The sequence below is a fragment of the Dermacentor silvarum genome, chromosome 7 (assembly GCF_013339745.2).
Source record: "Dermacentor silvarum isolate Dsil-2018 chromosome 7, BIME_Dsil_1.4, whole genome shotgun sequence".
Lineage (NCBI taxonomy): Eukaryota > Metazoa > Arthropoda > Arachnida > Ixodida > Ixodidae > Dermacentor > Dermacentor silvarum.
In genome coordinates, this window is record NC_051160.1 from 6014437 (window position 1) to 6035275 (window position 20839).

Here is a 20839-nt window from a genome sequence, read left to right on the forward strand (position 1 = left end):
ATGTTGCGCCGAATCTTTCTTCAACATAATGAACCAAATACAGCCCCGCAACAAGCCCTGTTAAGGTCAGTGTCGTATCCGTTGGTCAGGTAAAACCGGGCGGACCTGCGGGTGGCAGAAAACCGTTACGTCGCGAAATGTGGCAAAACAGAGGGTCATTGCGAGGTACGCGTCAGTGAGGTTGTAGTAACGGCATTACAAGTTTCGTGCCTTGGTAGTACTCCGAGTCAAGGTTCAGCTGGGATGATGGAGCTTTATTCTGGACAGTGCGCCATAACACTGTACAAACCCACTCATGAGTGGCCTCAAGTGTGCCACAGCCATGAGAGCGACATGAACTGCACTTCTGCAGCTCTTCTGCCGCATGTGAGTGCAACGTGGAGAGAATTGGTGTGTCAGTCTAGCGGCACTTGTTGTCAGGCTGGTTGGTTCATAAGCATAATTAAGCTCAACCTAACGCATGCTTGTGCACTAATACGCTCGAAGCTCGAGCACGCATCAGCAATATGGGATCTGGGTCAGGCATTCATCGTCAACGACATTGTATATGTGCAAAACCTAGCTGTCGCTTCGTGTCTTCCGATTACTTAAATGACACTGCGTTTTGTCACTAAGAGGACGTACCGATTCACAAGGTCTAACAGTTCGCCGCAAATCGGTGCATCTTTGTCTATTTCATAAACTTTCTCATCATCCATCTCTTCACGACAATTTATTTCAGTCGCAGTCTGCCTTTTTCTCCACATTGGGATCACCGTTTCAAAAGTCAAGCGCCGTCACGCATTACTTTTATGCGCACTCTTTTATTCCGCGCGTCGTCATTGAATGGAACAACTTGCCTTCTGATATTATACCATGCACACTGCACCTGACCCAGTATCATTTCACTGCTTGCTAATCACGGATAATTAGTTTCATTTTTAGGTCATTCCTCGTTTGTTGTGAGTTGTTAACCATTTCAATTAATGCTCCGTGTATATTTTTAGCAGATTATTGTATTCTGTGCATTACCTTATTTTTTACATTTATATTGTTCCTCTGTAGCTGCGTCCTCGAACTCTCTTAGCATTTTTTTAGTATTTAGCCGTATTGTTAGTTGTTAAAAATGTTAAGAGGTTAACGAATTTTTATGTTTCCGCTCCTATATGTAACACCCTCTAGTGAGGGCATCTAAGGGTACTGTGAATAAATAAATAGTAGGTCACGAAAAACAGTCACAAGACAAAAGTAATATACGCCCCGTCATGTTTCACGTGTCAATCGCTCGTCTCGTGTCTGAAGGTTCTTTTTGTTTTGTTTTTTTCTCTCTGGACGCAGACGAGGCCCTGGAGAGCTTCATTGTGGAGATCGTACGCGCCCACGAGAACCGAGTCTCGCCGGTCAAGAACGTCACCTCAGACCCGAACTGGAGCTTTGGACACTCGTTCTTCTTCTCCAGCACGATCATCACCACGATCGGTGAGTGTCACCTCGTGCTAAGCAGCGTGCGCCATATATAATTATTGTTGCACACTTCAGTTGATAATTGTGGCTCTGGCTTTTTAACGTTTCTCCACATCGTTTCTTCAAATATTTCATCAATCGTTATCCTGCATTTCGACCGTGTTTCGTGCTGGTTTGTTTATTCTGTGGAAACTGCACACCATAGACTATATATATATATATATATATATATATATATATATATATATATACATCGACCCGTAGTCTCGACACTGAGCTAGGTCGGACACTGTGATTCCTAGGTCACCAAAATTCGAAACGTTCACCGCAAGATTCACCACTAGGTTCTTAAGCGTGCATGGCACAGTTACAGACTTACTGCGCAGTGGTTGCTTTGGCCACTTCTCACCTTAAAAGAAATTGTGAAGAATAGAATCCAATGCCAGCCGAGGAGAAGCATCTCAAGGCTGGCTTCGGAGCTGAATGTCGGCGAGAGCAAAGAGCCATGCGAAGGTGTTCCCTCCCAGAGAAGACATGAACTGACGGAGAAAGGAAAGATGAGAGAAATGTCGGATGCTGTTGGCCGCGAAGAGGGCACACTTGGCGACTGTCTTCACCGATGAGAAAGCTTTAACGGTCGAGGCCCGTCACAACACTGAGTCTTCTCGTGTGCTTGCTCCGACGTTAGAGCTTTTGGAAACTCCACTCCGGCGTCTGTCACGGTTCGAGGCTGGAGTAACCATACCACGGGCAGCACGTATCTTGTTTTCGGGCTAAAAGATGGACATGGAGACGTACCTTAGAGAAAATCTGTGTTGGGCTTCTAAGCACGAGGTCGCGGGATCAAATCTCGGCCACGGCGGCCGCATTTCAATGAGGCGAAATGCGAAAACACCCGTGTACTTAGATATAGGTGCACGTTAAAGAACCCCAGGTGGTCCATATTATTCCGGAGTCCCCCACTAAGGCGTGCCTCATAATCAGATCGTAGTTTTGGCACGTAAAACCCCATAATTTATTTTTAGCGATAATCTAGAGCCTCAGTCGCTGCCCTTGTCCCAATTCGGAGAGGAAGTCTACGACTTAGCAGCAGGACGGTGGCACAGTGAAAGAGCGTGAACCGACACCACGCGCTGGAGCGAGCATCGAGAAAAATTCCCCCGAGGATGGTACATATACCTTGAGGGCTGCGATTGAAGCGTACTTGTAGAACTTTTAAAGGCGGTGATCGAGGTCAAGAGCGGATATTTGAACTAATTGCTTTGTGTTGCATTCCTATTGCATCGGCATATAAATGCCCTACACAAAAGATTTCCTGAGATTATTTTATTCTTAACCGTAATATTGGACAAAAACCGGGTAACAGTATTTACTGCGCACCCTGTATATCATCATCATCAGCCTATATTTTATGTCCACTGCAGGACGACGGCCTCTCCCTGCGATCTCCAATTACCCCTGTCTTGCGCTAGCGTATTCCAACTTGCGCCTGCAAATTTCCTAACTTCATCACCCCATCTGGTTTTCTGCCGACCTCGACTGCGCTTCCCTTCTCTTGGTATCCATTCTGTAACCCTAATTGTCCACCGGTTATCCATCCTACGCATTACATGGCCTGCCCAACTCCATTTTTTTTTTCGCTTAATGTCAACTAGAATATCGGCTATCCCGTTTGTTCTCTGATCCACACCGCTCTCTTCCTGTCTCTTAACGTTAGTCCTAAGATTTTTTGATCCATCGCTCTTTGTGCGGTCCTTAACTTGTTCTCGAGCTTCTTCGTTAACCTCCAAGTTTCTGCCCCATATGTTAGCACCGGTAGAATGCAACGATTGTACACTTTTCTTTTCAACGACAGTGGTAAGCTCCCAGTCAGGATTTGACAATGCCTGCCGTATGCACTCCAACCCAATTTTATTCTTCTGTAAATTTCTTTCTCGTGATCAGGGTCCCCTGTGAGTAATTGACCTAGATAAACGTACTCCTTTACAGACTCCAGAGGCTGACTGGCGATCCTGAATTCCTGTTCCCTTGCCAGGCTATTGGACATTATCTTTGTCTTCTGCATATTCATCTTCAACCCAATTCTTACACTTTATCGATTAAGGTCCTCAATCATGTGCTGTAATTCGTCTCCATTGTTGCTGAATAGGACGATGTCATCTGCAAACCGAAGGTTGCTGAGATATTCGCCGTTGATCCTCACCCTGTGTATATGCGCTGTCTTTGTCAGATTGCTCCGCATCCTCTACAAACGTCTACGCTTCTGTCTATAAGCACCCAAGAGCAGTGACACAGCACGTGCAAATTTCAAGGTGCCTGGCTGAATACTGTGCAGGCGGCTCATTCTTGAGTGTTATACCTGTGTCACGCGACCACTTTTGATCGCGCTCGAACCCGATCCGGATCGAAATTCTCGATTGCGATTGGCTCCTTTGCGCAAGTTGCGCGAGGGAGCCAATCGCAATCGAGAATTTCGATCCAGATCGGGCTTGATGGCGATCAAAGTGCGCCATGTGACACCTGTATTACTCTACTTTCCTATAGGCAAAGCTCGGCAGGGCTTTTAGCGTAAATGATGAAATCGTCGCACACTCCTGGTTAATGCTGCTTGTATAATTTTCCTAATTCCTTCTTGTGTTCCTATTTGATGCGCGTCACCCACGCGCTGGCTCTCGCGATCTCCAGATTAGCGAGGCAGTCGCGCCACACTTCGCTCCGTTTGCAACGTGCCGCACGACACGTCGACTGTCCGCGGCGGCCAACATATCGCGAAATGCAAACACATATACAGCTGCTCTCAAATTTCGCTTTAGGGAGCATCGTGATCGTCGGTTAATTTTTCCCCCCAATATTCTAAACGTCTCATGGAAGGTGTACGTTACCTAGGGGTCTCACTGAGTGAATCCCTACGCATTCCATTAGGATGTGTTGAGTGGTCTCCGAATTTTTGCTGCAGCATACACATGCCTCATCTTGTTGCTAATATTTGCTCCGCTATGTTTTTGTCCTTATGCAACCAGTTCGAGCCTCAAATAGCAAAGCACTGCCCTTTGGGACCTTTTCTAATTTCTTTCTTATTCTTGTAAATCCCCATGGTCTTTTTTTGTTTCCATTGTTTGCATCCAATTCACTGTCTGTGTTCACTGTCACTGTCTCTCACTTAATTTTGGTGACTCCTGGTTGTCTATTTGCACTTTCAATTACCCTGTACTTGGTTGCCAAAATATGGAGGGAAATTCGGCAACTACGCGCTCTCAGTACGAGTAAAACGGCTTGGGTCTTTCAAAGACAGCACGCGCCGCTCGTTCTCGAAGGCCATGCTTGGAGTCTCCAATTCGCTTTATGGGGAAGCTTCTCGCGAACTCCTGCTTAAATACGGAGAAATATTTTTTTCGGCAACCGCTACACCAAATTTGATGGAGTTAGTTGCATTTAAAAGAAAAAGTTAAAATCTAGTGACTGACGCGGATTTTTTTATTTAAGCAGCCAATATTTTTATAACAATTGTTGAAAATCGCACGTTTTCAGAAAACGAAACTATGAAGTTTACAACTCAGTAGCTCAGCGATGAAAAAGATATCACAATTCTGTAAAATGCATATAATGGTACATCTGAAGCGGACAAATTGCATGTTATACCTCGCTCTCAAATACACCACTAATACGCGAGTAGGACTTTTGAAAAACCTTCGCAAACATTCTAACGAATTCACGTAAGATATAAATTATTATATCAAGTTTGTTCGCTTTGGATGTTCTGACTGATGCAATTTACAAAACTGCGCAATATCTATTTTTGGTGCAGAGTCACGGATTTGTAAACGTTTTCAAATTTACCACTTTTCGACAGTTTTTCTGAGAAAGAGCAAGGCCATAAATGAACTTTCCTTCCACAGTAGCTGGAATGCACCAATTTTCATTAAAATCGGCCCGGGGGTTATCTCAGAAAAGCATTTCTGCGTTTTCTTTTTTTTTTTTTTTTTATGTATTTGAGTAGGCTCCGTCGGAGTTGGGCCGAGCTAAAGCTTCCTCTGTGCAAGCCACAGAGCACCCGAGATTCGTTTTCCATTGGAAGTTATGTGTAATGACGTCATGAAATGACGTCATGTTTTGGCATTCGTCATGTTTTGGCATTCGCTTCAACTCAGTCGGGCCTCTTGCTACGCTGCGCTGCTGCTACACGTGCCGCAAAGCAACTTGTGTGCACCTCTGCTTCACAACTCGCTGCGTGCAGTGAAGCTTGACATAACTTGTTGCTGGATCAGAATCGCAGATAACCTTTCATTGTAATATTGCTGTTGTTTACAGCCACCGAAGATGTGGAGAATAAAACTAACCATTTTATTTTCGTGCATATCAGTATTTCTGTGCAACACCAAAAAGAGAAATAACGATAGTCATTGCCTAAATTGCCCTGAGAGCATTTTGTGCAGGAGGAAGATCTTTTCGAGTTATTTCTGAGGCAGAGCCATTTTCATATGAGACCATACTGATTAACTGGGATCACAAGTTCAGCATTTGGATGCACTCGTTCAATGCACACAAATGCACAAATCACAAAGTGGAATTGGTAAAGGGCAAGGAGGTCATATAACATTGAGTGCATTTGCGTAGTCAACACATACTTATTAAAGGGACACTATAGTAGCATACAACTTAAGAAAATCGGGGCAGCTTGCACTAGTGGCGCAAGGCTAAAGACACAGCGGAGCTGATCGGTTCCTAGCTGGTCATGGCTATACGAAGTGTTTAAGCATTTCCTTGTGGTCCGTGGCATCGGGTAACGCCTCGCGAAGCACTTACAATCCGAGCACACGTAGGGGAAGTGCGGCGAAAGCTATGTACAGTCTACGCCAGTGTACGTACGGGCGGCGCGCAGCAGACGGAACGCCGGGATGAGGTCACGGCGCATGCGCAGTAGCGCGCAGCTGGTGGGAGCTCGGCCGAGCCGCAGCCAGAGGCGCCTGCTGCAGTCACGGACACCGCGAGCGTTGCGGGGAAACGGAAAAGCGCGGTTGGCCCCTATTCTAGTACACTGTAGTATTTCTACAATTTGTTTCTCTCTCTCTCTTGCTCTCATTTTCTCTTTCTCTCTCCCAAGCATAGCGCGCGACGCTCCGCGAGGTAGTTGCTAGGCAACGCAGTGGCGAGCAGCCGCGGCGTTGCTGGTTGCCATGGCTACGGCGCGGCTGGCTTTTCGTGAAACGCGCACGTTTTACGGTTGGCTTAAACAGCTTCGCTGTTAAAAAACAGCAGTTGGCAACAAAGGCACGTGGACCGCGCGGGGTTGTGCTACTCCGCCAGCCAATCACAGAGCAGTATATTCTAGGCGCTAGAAGCAAACAAGATCGTCGTCATGCGACCTTTTCAATATGGCGTCGTACTTGATACTACCGTACTTGTAGTACTTGCGCGTTCCACTATAATAGACGAGTGAAAACGCATAAAACCAGGCGCTTATAATTTTATTTTTGTGGTTGCCGCCTTATTTAGGTAACGGGGAAAGTTTGAAGTACGACCTTTTAACACGGCGCATGTGCAGTAGCGCGCAGCTGGTGGGAGCTCGGCCGAGCCGTCGCCAGAGGCGCCTGCTGCAGTCACAGATACCGCGAGCGTTCGACCTTTTTACAGCCTCGCGGAGGAACGGTAGCCGGCGGCGGCCGGCGGTTATGAAAGCATGGGCGCAGTTTCACTGCAGACTCAAGTTTTATCCGACTATAAAGACATACATTAAGTCAAGCTAAAGTGATAGACTAGTGCTGGAGAATCTCTAAGGCGTCAATATTATCGCAAACAGAGCCTTTGTAATTGAGAAATTGAGGAAAATGCAGGAGACGATTAGAGTTCCCTGGGACATTCAAGTACTTTTTGCCTGATGACGAAGCACCCCTCATTTAAATTCTGGCACTAGTACTGAACCACTTGTTATAAAAACATAATTGTATTGTATTATAAGGGGCAAGAAAATGCGACTTGTCCAGTTCTTTTTCATTTTTAGAAAAAAAATTGAAATTACCCTTGACAACGACGCGGGCGCTCGAAAGGTTTCGTTTTCGTTCCACTCTGCACCTCCTGCGTTCTCTCATTTCAGTAGTTTCGTTATCGCGTAGTGCTACGCTGGTTTTGCTGGCTCGCGAAACTCGCACAAACTGCAAGTAGTAGATAATTCCACTTCCACGTAATGTCGCGGGATGCTCGAGCGGTCCTCGCCACTTGACCAAAAGCAGCTGCAGCGGCGAATCCACCGCTACAGTGAACTAGAAGTATTATTTTCTAGTGCACTGTATCCACCGCTCTCACTTTTCTCGGTTTCTCCATGGCCGCGCGTTTGCGTTATGTGCAAAATCCCGTACCGCCGTCTGTCGGGCGCCGTTTTACTACAGTGCCTAGAATATACTTGCAAGTATATTCTAGGCACTGTAGTTTTACTCATCGACGTCAGCAAAGGGCGGTGATGGCGTATGCAACGTCACCAATCTCCGGTTGGGTGGCGGGAGATTTGAATTGGGATAAAGGTATTCAGACCCTGTAGATGCATTTTGCTCATAAAAGTTGTCTTTTTTTTTTTTTGGCACGAAACAAGCGTTGCGTGGTTTCTGGAATGGTATTTAAACAGTCCACGTCGACTTGGTATTTGCCTTTAGTGTCCCTTTAAGACCAAGCGAATAGAATGTCCTCATAGGTAGACCACCTACTACTCATTATCACACCGTCAACTATGGTACAGGACGGAATTTTTAACACTATTTAAATGCATTGAATATGTACTTGAATGTGTACTTTTTTTAATGCACTTAAATGAGCACACCGTTCTCGACTAGCTGTAAAACATACAAAGGGAGGACTCGCTGAGTTGAGTACACATATCAAATGTCATTTTTGGATGCAGAAGTACGAGCAGTGTAAGGCTTATAGAGCTTAGTTCCGTGGTCACCAGTGCTGTGGCTAACATTGTACTGAAATTGTTTTAGCTGCCCAAAGCATGGATTGCTGATGGGTGGCAATATGTTGGCATGGTGCAGGCTACGGCAACATCACCCCACTGTCCACGGGTGGCAAGATCTTCTGCATCGTGTACGGGCTGATTGGCATTCCACTGACCTTGATCCTGCTGTCGGCTTTCGTCGAGCGACTCCTAATCCCTGTCACCTACATACTGCAGTTTCTCAACTCGCGCCTCGGGCACCTGTACCAGGCATTCAACATCCGTGTCCTCCACCTCTTCATTGTCGGTGTACGAACACATTCTTGTTTCCTGCCGCAGTGCCTTGTGCCAGTCCAACTCTTAGTTATCAACTAAGACCATCAGAGGTCCACAATGGTCAACACTTTCCACACAGGCTGATAACTGCAATTTTCATACCGTCAAACAATGTAAAAGACGTGCAATTGTGAGCAGACGACACAAGAGCAAGCAACAAAAGACAAGGATGAGTGAGCAGCTCGAAATGTGGCCAAACGAAGCGAGCACTTGCGTCGTCTACTCATTCATCTGTGTCTTATGCAGTGTTTTCAAGCATGGCATATAACCAACTAGTCCACACCAACACCTAACTGAATTTGATGCTCTCATTTGGCAATTCTAGCCAATACTGTTATTTTCCCTATTGCCTGATGTTGCCTCATATGCCAATAATTTTATGCGCTAAGTGTTAAAAGAACATCAGGCATCCTGTTAAGTTTTACCATAGACAGGCATCATGTTCTGCAACTATGAAAAATTACAGTTGAGCATAAGGCTAGCACTGCACTAACTGGCAAAAACTTTTGGGATATCATTTCCGACTGCCCTTATATCAATATGTTTGTTAACGCTTTATCTTTTTCATCCGACCTGAAAATTAATAGCACTTCTTTTCCTGCTCAAATCAAGCCGGTAGTAATGCACCGTATGTTTGTCTTGGTGCTTATTGCACTTTCTGGTATTATTAAAGTAACTGCAGTTTATCTCAGATGTGTCATTGAAATATAGCGGCTCAATGTAAACTGCTGCATTTGATTCAGTGACTGCAAGCAGCCCACAAACCCTGCATGTCTTCCTAGCATGCTGTGCTTTGATTCTACACTCTCGCCGCACGTACCGCAAGAGCAACTGTGCCACTGGAGTGCTCAGTTTGAGCAGCTGTGGTGAACACTGAAAAAGGACAAGGAGAAAGACGATGGCGCAGCACATATGTACATTAATGAGGGCAGCATTGCGGGCAAGTTGGTAGTCCATTAGTAAGGTGTTATTGCGCAACAAAAGGACATGGACGGCAGATAAAAAAACACACACCAAGCGCAAACTTTCAACTAAATTTATTGTGCCACTGAATCAGTTTATATGTGTCAGGCAGTATAGACTGCGCATGCACTTACATGAACTAAAAGGATTGCGTATTCGTGTACATTGACATGAAAGCCAGTGCCCATTTGTGTTGGTTGCCTTGTTGACTCGCGTGCCTCGTCTTTTTGCACTGTCACTCGCTTACTGCGACCACATACCAACTACCCCACAGACAAGCCATAATGAAGCAGCTAGCTGTGCAGTTGTGCACTGCCCACCATTAGTCCTCTCAGATATTAATTACCTGGCATTTGACATCCCATTGTCAAATTATCTCTATCCTGCATAGACATGCATCGGTGCTCTATCAGCACCTTCGAACATGGTCGAATAAAGTAGAAAGTTGAATGAACAGTCGTCAAATGAATGCTGACAGGTTATCTGGAGATGCAACTGAATTTGCACTTGTGCTTATTGATATGGTTTCACAATAGAAAAATGAGACATGGAAGAGTGGACCGAAAGTAGAAAAGTCTACAAATAAAAGCATTTATTGCATGATCTCAATATATATTAGGGAAACAAGAACAGAAAAGCATCAAGAGCACAAACATCCTGAAAATAATTGATAAACCTGCAAAGAAGGATGCTTTCAAGAAACAATAACATGTGTATCTTTTCACTAAAACACAGTCATTCTTTTTGCTAGTCTAGAGATGATTTGTGCGTATAGTTGTATGGTAATGCACTCCTGATCTGCACACATACAGTCAAACCTTATTATAACGAAATCTTACTCTATGTGAAAATACCTTCGTTATATCCAATATTCATTATAAGCATATGTTCGCTACATGCTGATATCAGCAAGAAACAGATTTGCTTCCATTGTATTCGATCATTTGTGATATATCAATGTATGGCCAGTATTTGTGTATGACAGTGCTCTGGTTCCCTTGCAGCTGTTGGTGGTGATCTTCTTCTTCCTGGTGCCTGCGGCTATCTTCTCATCCCTGGAGCCAGAGTGGGACTATGTGGACTCGCTCTACTACTGCTTCATATCCCTCACAACCATTGGTCTTGGCGATTTCACACCCGGAGACAGCTATGAGCAACCCTACAGGCCTCTCTACAAAGTGGCTGTTGTGGGTGAGCACGGCACGGCTCTATTATTGCCAAGCTCGCTTCAGGCCATTCCACTTGGTTTACACGTAACGGCCTTCATTTAATTGACATCCTCTGGACAGATACGCTTATTACTGTTTAATTATGACACAAGGCAAGATCAGTCTCCTTATTCCTGTGAGCACAATACTAGTTGGTGTTTTGCACAAAGCTTGACGCTGAGAAATAGTCATGGGACCGACCATGTTCATGTCAGTATGTCTCATTTGTTTGAATGATCTAGTTCTGTCACGGTGCATTAGGTGCACCGTGCCTTGGAGGCATTAATAGAGGCACATTCAAGAGTCATGTTCATGTCAGTATGTCTCATTTGTTTGAATGATCTAGTTCTGTCAAGGTGCATTAGGTGCACCGTGCCTTGGAGGCATTAATAGAGGCACATTCAAGAGTCTTGAATGTGCTCAAAAACTGAAAGTACAGTAAACACATTAAGCCAGAATGCCTTCTATATAGACAATTTTAGTTCCAACCCATGGATGTCACCACCTTGGGCTGTAATTTCCATTACAGTGAAGCTGTTAAGGGGATTTGCGGAACGGTTTTTATGCAGAGAACACCAGCATGCGACAGCGTGGTCGATATCAAATGTAAATGCGACGCAGCGCCTGTTGGAGCCCCGAATTGAAGCATTCTGAAACTTTATTTGAAACTTAATATTAATGATTACAAAATAAAAGTTATGTTGCATATATCTCAATCAAATAGACAATTTATATGCACAGTTTTTTTAACCAGTAATCCGTAATTCCTGTCTCGCATACCTCCAACAAATTCTTGTTGGAGGTATGGCTGCGGTAGTAAAAGCTGACAATGTGGTGCTGCAACGCAGGGTGCATGGGAGCCATCACTAAGAAAAGCCAGCTATTACTGTGCGCGAATACAGCGGCAGTTTCAAGCAAGGCAGTGAGCCAGCAAGCAGGCCCCTAGTCCATCAGAAAGGATGTGAGAACTCATTTATACAGCTTCGCTGTGTTTGATGTATCGGCTGTCAGATTGACATACATCTGAGGATTTTTTTTTTATATTCTATGTGGCGATATTCAGTTAATGCATTAATGAAATGCTGAGTGCGTGGTGCATGCACAAAAACATACTGTTTGTAAATATGCCGCGATACTGGCTGTTGCTCTTTCATTACAAATTGCCCTCATAAAACAGCCAATTTCTAATGATTCCTCAATACTTTCGCTACTGAAAGCTCCTCATGTATGAGGCACTGACTGCAACTTGGCAAACACACTTCTCATACATATGTACTGCTTCACTGAAACTGGCATCTCCTCCAAATATGTGTGCTATTCAACAACGGTCAGTCACATTGGTCAAAAACAACGTATAACAAGGTATCGTTCCCTTTCCGAGTGAAGCAAGCCTTGGCTGATGTCTGAAATGGTGGCTGCACAGCTTTGTGGGGAACACCGGTCACTCCTCAACTGCACTAGTGGTTGCTTATCTACTCAACATGCACTTAATTCATAGATGCTTGGATGAAACAAAAACTATCCCACATTTGTCCCTGCACAAGTTTTGTTTCATTGTCACTGACTGGACAAGACATCGGGGGTCTGTGCAAAGCTGCGTTTCTAAAGGGTGTGCACTGATGGCTGAATGATGTGCATATATAGAAGCTTCAGGTTTGTATATGTGCTGGTTGTCCTAGTTGAGGACAATGTTTTTAGGAATGAAAGGCTTCACAATTATCCAGATTGTCTTGACTTCTCGTTACCAGGCCATCTGGAGTTCGTTGCTGTCCTGTGTTGTTGGTGGCTTGTATATTCGTGAAGCCTTTACATCCCAAATAAATCATCTCTAACACCCTCTAACAATTGTCACGGCGAGTGAATAACATGTGTTCTCTCTGCAGGGTACCTGCTGGTGGGGCTGACATCTATGATGCTGCTGCTCAACGTGCTCTACGACATTCCGCAGCTCAACGTGGGCGTCTTCTTTCTGCTCAAGAGCGATGAGATGACCAATGACCCCGAGAAAGTGCGGCTGCACCATGGCCTCGGACCCAAGTACACGCAACAGATCGATGAGCCTCCACCACCACAGGTGCGCCACATCAAGGCTCGGCCGCCGCCATCCTCATCTTCACCCGAGGATCTGCCGTGACTGGCTACATGTTCATAGGCACAATACGCAGCAAGGCGTGCACAGAACAAAACAAGGAAACCATGGGCATAGCCACGGCTGTGTCCGTGGTGCGCAGAAAAGAGGCTTATATCTCAAAACACCTCAACGCGTTCCTGTGCTTTAGCAGAAGCTAGTTGCTGTATTATTTTCAGGTGCAGTGCTAGCACTGGCCTCAGCATAGCATAAATCTCTTGGAACAACACATAAGCAACACAATGTAGTTGTGATGCTGCGACACGGCTTCCAGCGCAGATATAGCTGTTAAGTACTTTTAAAGCTTGACTAACTGTGCGATACCAGGGTTGTCTGCACAGACATTGTGCCGAAATTTTGACTGATGATGCATGAAATTGGACACGTGAAGGGCAAAGTAGAGAAAGTACCAACACTGCTGGCCAGTCAAACCACTGCCTGAACTCGTAGATGAGACAGCGCGAGGCAGATGAGGGACATAGCACGATGCAAGTGTATTAGTGTCAGCAGAAACTGTGTTGTGTTAATCTATCTCGTCGCTCTTCTGCTCCAACGCTGCCTTTAGAATGAAACCTCGCCAACTTGCCCATCTATCTCCTTTTGAAATGCATGCAAAACAGTAAAGACTGAAGCTTTGAAGCACTAAGGTATGCAGTACTGTTAGCACGACGCCAGTCTTCAGTGTGACCGACCAAAATTGTACCCTGAAGAACTGTAAGTCTGTGAAGCTTAAAGTGGAATGGTTGAGAACTTGGACCTTTTGGTAAGGACAGATCTAATTAAACATTGCGAGTTGTAACTCTGGTTTGCAATGCGGACGAGCTTTCTTTTAAAACTATGACTACCCATTTCTGCCCCTCTGAATCATCTCAGGGGAGGCCCTTAGAAGAACTTGTGAAAGAATGTTGCGCATTTCCAGGTTCTTGTCACCTCTGTTGTAATACAGGCACATGCTCGCAATGTTCGCGTGGGTTTCTTATTAAAGGTTAGAGTCTGTACTGTTGCAGCAAGAACAGTTTTTCAGAGACTGGCACCGAGCTTGTTTGTTTGTTGATCCTCTGTGGCAACCCAAAAGCAGTCTGAAGTGACATACAGTACCAAATGTTGTGTTGATAAAGGAGCTAGGTATGCATGGTTTGGCTGATTTATCCTCAGTGAAATTCCAGATACAGGTGCCGTTTCTTGGTGCATTTCATTTAATAGATAATACCACGTTCAAACACATTATTTATTTGTTTTGTTCAGAACTGATTGGCAGTATGCATCTTGAGGGGCTCTGCATAACAGAACTCTTAACATTTTCTCAGTGGAAAGAAAGGTGGTATCATCTGTCGCCAGGAGACCAAAACCGCTCCACATTCTCTTCTGTGCCAGGCATGTTGTCCTTCTAGAATGAACAGTGGAGCCACTCCTGCCACTCGGAAAATTAGCATGTCTCAACTGGCATATTGCTGGAAGTGATGCATACTTCCGATTTGTTCTAGGTGAATCAGGCAATTACTGTGTGGCGAAATTTTAACACAAACCAATCAGCAGTTTAGCCAGAAAAACCACTTGCACCTGCCTACCTTATCAATGCAACATTCCGCATAGCAGGCATGCAGCCCTCAGCAGGCCTTTCAGAAATGGCTAAAGTGGTGATATTTTTTACCTTCTAATTTGTCCAATTAAGTTGTTTGAGCACAAAAATGCAACAATTAAGTTTTTGAATGCAAGTTAGGTAAGAGTAATGGGATTCGCCTCATGCATGTGCCGGCAAAAAGGAGCAAAAAAGGTTGAGAATAAGTTAGTTTGTTTTACCGATATTCAAGGTGTGTAGTTGACATATTTCGGTTGCTTTCATTCACATCACAGGTTACTTACATCCTGGTTTACTGTGATGGGGTTATACGGCATCCAGACATCTTAAAGGGGCTCTAAAGAGAGAAATGGCTTCAGCTGTATTAGTAAATTACCATTACAAAGCATCAGAAAATGTCACTCTTGCCATGATAGGATTATCGACAGGCCAGAAAACACAAAAATAAGACAGGTGGCAATGCTGCCTTGAAGTTCCTGCAGCTGCTAGTCATGATGTCAAGGATTTGACAATGACTGCTTGGGCCTAGTCAGGTTTCTATTGACAAAAATTAATTGCATCATGTTCTAAAGGAGAAAAACACTGCACTTGGCAAGCTTCAAGAACTCTTGCTGTGCTGTGCCACAACAGCCAAAACATTAAAAAATAATTCACAGCTTGCGATGTCGCACTGACTTACTGGCAAAAAATATTTTAAAATAAGGTATGGCCTTCATTTCCTTTGCTACTAATCAACCTCTTACTGCGATGTTAATAAAAATAGTTTTTAGAAAGATCACATAGGTATGGAGATTATTAGTCTTACAAACGAGCAAAGTACGCACATCTAATCAAACAAACTATTTGTTCTTGTTTTGTTGTTTTTTTCCCCTTCTTTTCAGTTTTACACGGAGGGAAGAATAAAGAGGACAGGCCTCTGAGCCGCACGGTGTCTGGAGATGGCTCACTGCATGAAAGGACTTGTCAAGTTGAGGGCAGATTTTGTGAGGGTAATCTTACCAGGTCGTCTATAGCAATGAAGTTGAAATGCATGAAATAAATGCTGCAAATGGAATGCTTAGGGTGTATTTTGGCAACAATGGCCTTATGGGGACAGTAAAGGAAGTCATTACATAAGTCATTACACCTTTGAAGTGGCAGACATGGACTCCCATTTAAGAGCAGCAAGTCGGCCTGCCAGAAAATGAGGCAAAACAACGTGTTTGGCAGTGCCAAGCACAAGTACTGGAAGAAAATTCCCTGCAATGTAGCATGTAGTTGTAATAACTGGCCAAGGCTAAGTGTTGGTTAGAGAAACAATATCATTATGGTGCAATTTAAAGTAAAAGTAAATTTAACCTTGCGTGTTTAGTGGGCACTTCTAGAAGAAGCTCGCAGATCCATGTAGACTGCGAAATCTGCGATGTCGTGCATGACGTCGCAGGTGCTGTGGTTTTGGCGAGAGGAAAGGTGGAAATGGCCAAGTCAGTCTTCATTTGAACTTGTCTTCACCAAGAAGTCATTATTATCCCACTTAATAAACCTGAAATAATTTTGAGAGCGACCATGGTGATAGACCAGTTATGTCGGATGTACTTTTTGCCACTTAATGTTCCTTTAAAGGACTCTGTAGGAGCTCGCGAAGCAGCCAAGTTGGGCCTGGGAGCTTTCACAGTTACTTGAGACCTTTTTCTATGTTATCAATGCCTTAAAACATGCACGTGATTTAAGAGATGACAAAGGCAGGATACCTGCCTTGGTCTGTTGTCAGAGCTTGCATTCTGAGAAATGCTGCGTGCTTGGCCTTCGATTTCAAGCCAAAAAATGGTTTCTTTTCCTTGTGCTTCCACTGCACATTATGTAGCAGCCTTCCTGTTGGCTCACGTCAGTGCTTGCTCGAAAACACCAGCGGGGTGGAAGGACGTGAAACTAGCTCTTAGCAGCAAGGCCTAACTACAGCAAACAAGAATAGCTACAGAACTTGCAGCTATGTGTATCATCTGCTTTCTTTAATGCCTCTGTTAGGCAGCAGTAGTTAAATGTGATTCTCTGTCAGGTCGACCTGTCTTGAGTGCTGCTTACTTGGGTTGGCTAGGGCAGGCCACCGATGTAACATGCCTAATACAGCTTGTAAGCTTTTAGTCAGATAGACCACAGCACTGCACGTGTTCATGTCCAAGCACAAGGACATATTGATTTTCTTCTGAATTCACTTTTGCTATATGACCAGGATATTGCTTGTGCCCATGTACGTCAAATTTGTTTGTAAGCGTGGTATGTAGCCTGCGACTGTCATGCAGACAGTGAGAGTTGTGGCAATCCTCTCTTCCTCTCACCTTGTGCATGGTGTGTGTGCCACAGCAAAAAGAAAAACAGATCTCCCATCACCTTGTGTTTGAATGGTTGTGTGTTGTGTGTTCTGTGTAATTGTTTTACTGGATGTCGGTGCACTAATTTCGTCAGGAGGCTGCCTATCCTCCAAACCATTAGCTGCGTTGTACAATTGCATTAACATGTGGTAAAACAGACAAGACCACTGGGTAGCTCTGCATTGTGTTACACGTTACAGCTAACATGAAGAGTGAAGCAACATGAACAACTGTAACTTAGACCAGATTGCTAAGCAAAAAAAAAATGACCTGTTTTTCAGTGAATGAATTCTGTGAACTAGAGAGGAATCGGAAAGGGAACTTCAAATGATAATTCGTTTAATTTGGTCTAACACACACTGTCACCAAAGTTTAATTAAACCTGGTACACTCAATATTGCCACGTACTGTATGTTAGCCTGGTTGTTGATCCTGTAGATTAGAAATTGCAGTGTAATAATGCCACAGTTCCAATGAAATGGATTAAATTGAAATGATCCCAGTGGTTTATTTTCGGCCTGGACAACCTCATTACCAATCATTTTCAAACCTGCATTCACACACTTTATTGTTAGAAATGAGAAATATTGGCACATCTATTATCTAAAGTGAACACTTGTGCTAATCTCCCAAATGTACATAGATTGTCAGCCCTGGCATGAATATGTTAGTGATATCAGTGTAAATTGTTTCTATGCCTCCCCTGATCTCGAAATAGATGTGGCTGTTCTGAGATGTTCAACAGAAACATTCAGGTTGTTCAAGAAATGTCAGTCTGCAGGTCTTCACGCCTAATTTGAACTTAATGCTGATGAACTATAAAAACATATTCGAGAAGCTAGACTTAAGAAAAGATGCGGCACCCAAATTTTGGATGTCACATCAGGCAAGCTTAAATGACAAACTTTATTGTCACGCCTGTAGTGAGGTGTATGACACAACAGCATGTAATTAAGTGGGCTGTTATGCTGGCTCATGAAGGAACCCACAGAATAAGCTCATTTAGGCTGTGGCATCACTTGCAGCAATTCTTTATTGAAGAGTGCAAATTGCTGGTGAAAACTTGCATCCCAAGGCCCTTCAAAGATGACTTGCCTTTACCTTAAAAATGTTTGCACTGACATGACTCAACTATGTAAACCACAGCAACAGGTCTTGCCTCTCCAGGCATTAAACTCGGAGGAACATTTGTGGAACTGCTCTCTCTTGCCACACGTTTTCACTCACCACTGCAGTGTGGCCATCACATTGTGCAACTCTTCAGTGTCAGTCACAATTTTTCAAGTGTAGTAGTACCGTCTAATGTAGGTTTGATGCCACTATGCCAAAGAACCTTGAGGTACTGTATGACTGTTTTAATTTTTATGCAAGAATTCGACAAAATGAGCCTTTTTTTTTTTCTTTTGTTCAGTCACAGACTGCATTGTTTAAACTGCACCCCACAATGCTCGAGGTTCACTTGAAAAAATAAATTGCCGCGCTAATAGTCCTACACAAAATGGCTGTGGCTTCAGTGGTGTAGCTGCAACTTTCCTGTTTGAGAACTGTTTCGGAGCTCTTTCATTAGACACACACTTGATTCACCTGCACTTGCCGTCATAGCTTACTCGAGAGCTCTGCTGGACAATGCCATGGTTCTCCCACTTCTCAACCCAACCTTCCTTACGAAAATCACCTTTGAGCTTCTTCAAGTGTTAGCCGTAGCATGCCTTGTTATATTTGTCTCCCGTGCAGTTCGTTGTGAAACCAGCATATCATTCTGTAACCATGTGATAGTGACGTCCATGACGCTTTCCTGCAGTAGCTGGGACAAATGTATTTAATTTCTCAAGAACCTTCTAGCTCTGAACACACCATATCTATGTTACAATTTAATGCTTTCTTCATTGTGTGGACAAAGACTATTAAAAAAAAAAAAAGAAGAGTGTGGGCTCGTGTTGATAGAAGGTGCATTTTTATTTGAAGTGATAACGTGTCTTGTGTAAAGCTTAATGCACTTTGCTCCTGTCATGCACATCTTTTAAGAATTGTAAAACACTGAGAGCTCTGTTGCATAATTAACTGTTGAACACGGTTCCTGATAAAAAAAAAGGTCAATATAGATATACATTGTTTGCTCAAGAAGAGTATAGTTTTAGTGGCCAGGCACACAAAGACATATTACTTATGTCTACCTACATTAAGATGGACAGCATTAGAACAGCAAGGAAATGAGTGTAATGCTTGCTACTGTCTCTCCCAGTTTTTATTCGCAGCTTTTTTTTTTTCTTTCAAGTGACATGGGAGGTGTGTGCTGCTTGCTCCCATCACCCTTTTAAAATGTACTCAACTTCACCCAAATCGGCATTTGCCTGCACTATATGTCCGAATACCGCAGTGTGCCAAACACGCATTTCAGATTTGTGATTACTTATTTTTTATTTTTTGCTTGAAAAATAGCACTGCTAAGCTGCGCTTTTTAGCACCTGACCATAAAAGTCCCACGTCCAAGGTTCAACGACACTTCACATGTGATACTTCATATTGAAATATACATATAAATATATATAAAGATATTATATATATATTATACATAACTATAAATGTGTCTATATGTACATATAAACATTCATTGTGGTTGTTTGTTGTGTGCGATGGTGGCTTACAAGCCATGCCTGTTTGCTTCTATAGAACTTTGTAACTGTTATGGAACAGAGTGAAAGAAAAGGAGCTGAATAAAGATGGAAATGTTTGTGGGTCTTTGTTCATGAAGTCTTGTGTCGGCTTTCCAGTCCCATAGGTGCAAGATTACATCATATTTGCAAGATAGTTTTGAATAAAATGTAAAGTGTTACGTTCGGCAAAAAATTGCAAAAAAGAAAAATAATGGTGTTTATATTTAAGCAAGTACAGCGCTAGAGATGCTAGCCTTAAATTCTTTTATACGTACTACAGTCAAAGCCAAAAAATGCTGAAAATTGGTGAACGGTAATAAAAGTTCTTTTATTACTTAAGATGTTCAAATATTTATAAAAATTCACAAAGATTGTTCAGCAGGGGTGCTGTGAACATGGCTGTGCACACTTTGCTACATAGTCGCAGCTAGAATGATCTGCATCACAAACAAATATTCATGAAGGGTGCCAACTACATAAGAAAATGAAGGAAAGACATTTTGGCTCCCTTGAGTAGAGCCTGGTTCACAACGAAACTGAGTACTCGGTAAACAAAGCTCTACAGATTTCAAAATATGATGCAAACAGTGCGCATACATGTTGGGAAGGGTTCCGTCATTCTGATTGCGATTGCACACTGTAGTTTGTACAATAAGCAATTCCAGGAGGTCGGTGTCCTTACTTAATTTCACGATTCTTCCCGGCCAGATGGGCATCAGTCAAATATTCAAAAGTTCATTGTATATGAAATATTCAAGTAATCGTGAACTAACTTTTGGGCACTGTTATATGTTTCTATGGACTAGGTGGCAGTGCTGCAGGCAGGTCTATTTAAGTCTGAAAAATTGGGCGGTGACGGTATTTGCTTTCTTTTTAAATCAGTTTTGTCCTCAAATGGGTGAAAATAAGAGTCTGTAAAATCGTTTATGTTGTTACATCAAACTCTAGAAATTTGGAATTTCACAATAAATTCGTAGAATGGCCAAGTAGACGCAGAGATGTGGTCTACATTTCTTTGTTTGCATTTCAGTATGTTGACGACATACTGCTGCAAGGGTGGCCGAGTATGGCAGTCTACACGCATACAGAAAGTGTGGGATGACACAGGTTGTGTGTGATGCAACGCCGAGGAGATGTCAACATGTGCATTCCTTTGCTGCTTCTGCTTTCACTGTCTGCTTACTGCATGGTGGGCCACAGTTAGCAAAGCATACACAGTGTCAGACCTTTGACTTTGCAAACACCCACACTAGCT

General features: G+C 43.5%; 1 protein-coding gene across 3 annotated transcripts in view; it reads left to right on the forward strand.

Moving 5' to 3' along the window:
• The window catches only part of LOC119457477 (potassium channel subfamily K member 1-like), a 221147-nt gene extending 201466 nt beyond the window's left edge, over positions 1-19681 (forward strand). The window contains exons 2-6 of one of the 3 annotated variants that reach the window (XM_037719057.2): positions 1318-1458; positions 8466-8677; positions 10672-10858; positions 12759-12949; positions 15464-19681. In XM_037719057.2, coding sequence (XP_037574985.1) covers positions 1318-1458; positions 8466-8677; positions 10672-10858; positions 12759-12949; positions 15464-15502 — 770 coding nt within the window. In that variant the 3' untranslated portion in view covers positions 15503-19681. The other 2 variants (XM_037719058.2, XM_037719056.2) reach the window with 2 other exon arrangements.
• Positions 19682-20839: the final 1158 nt, after the last annotated feature.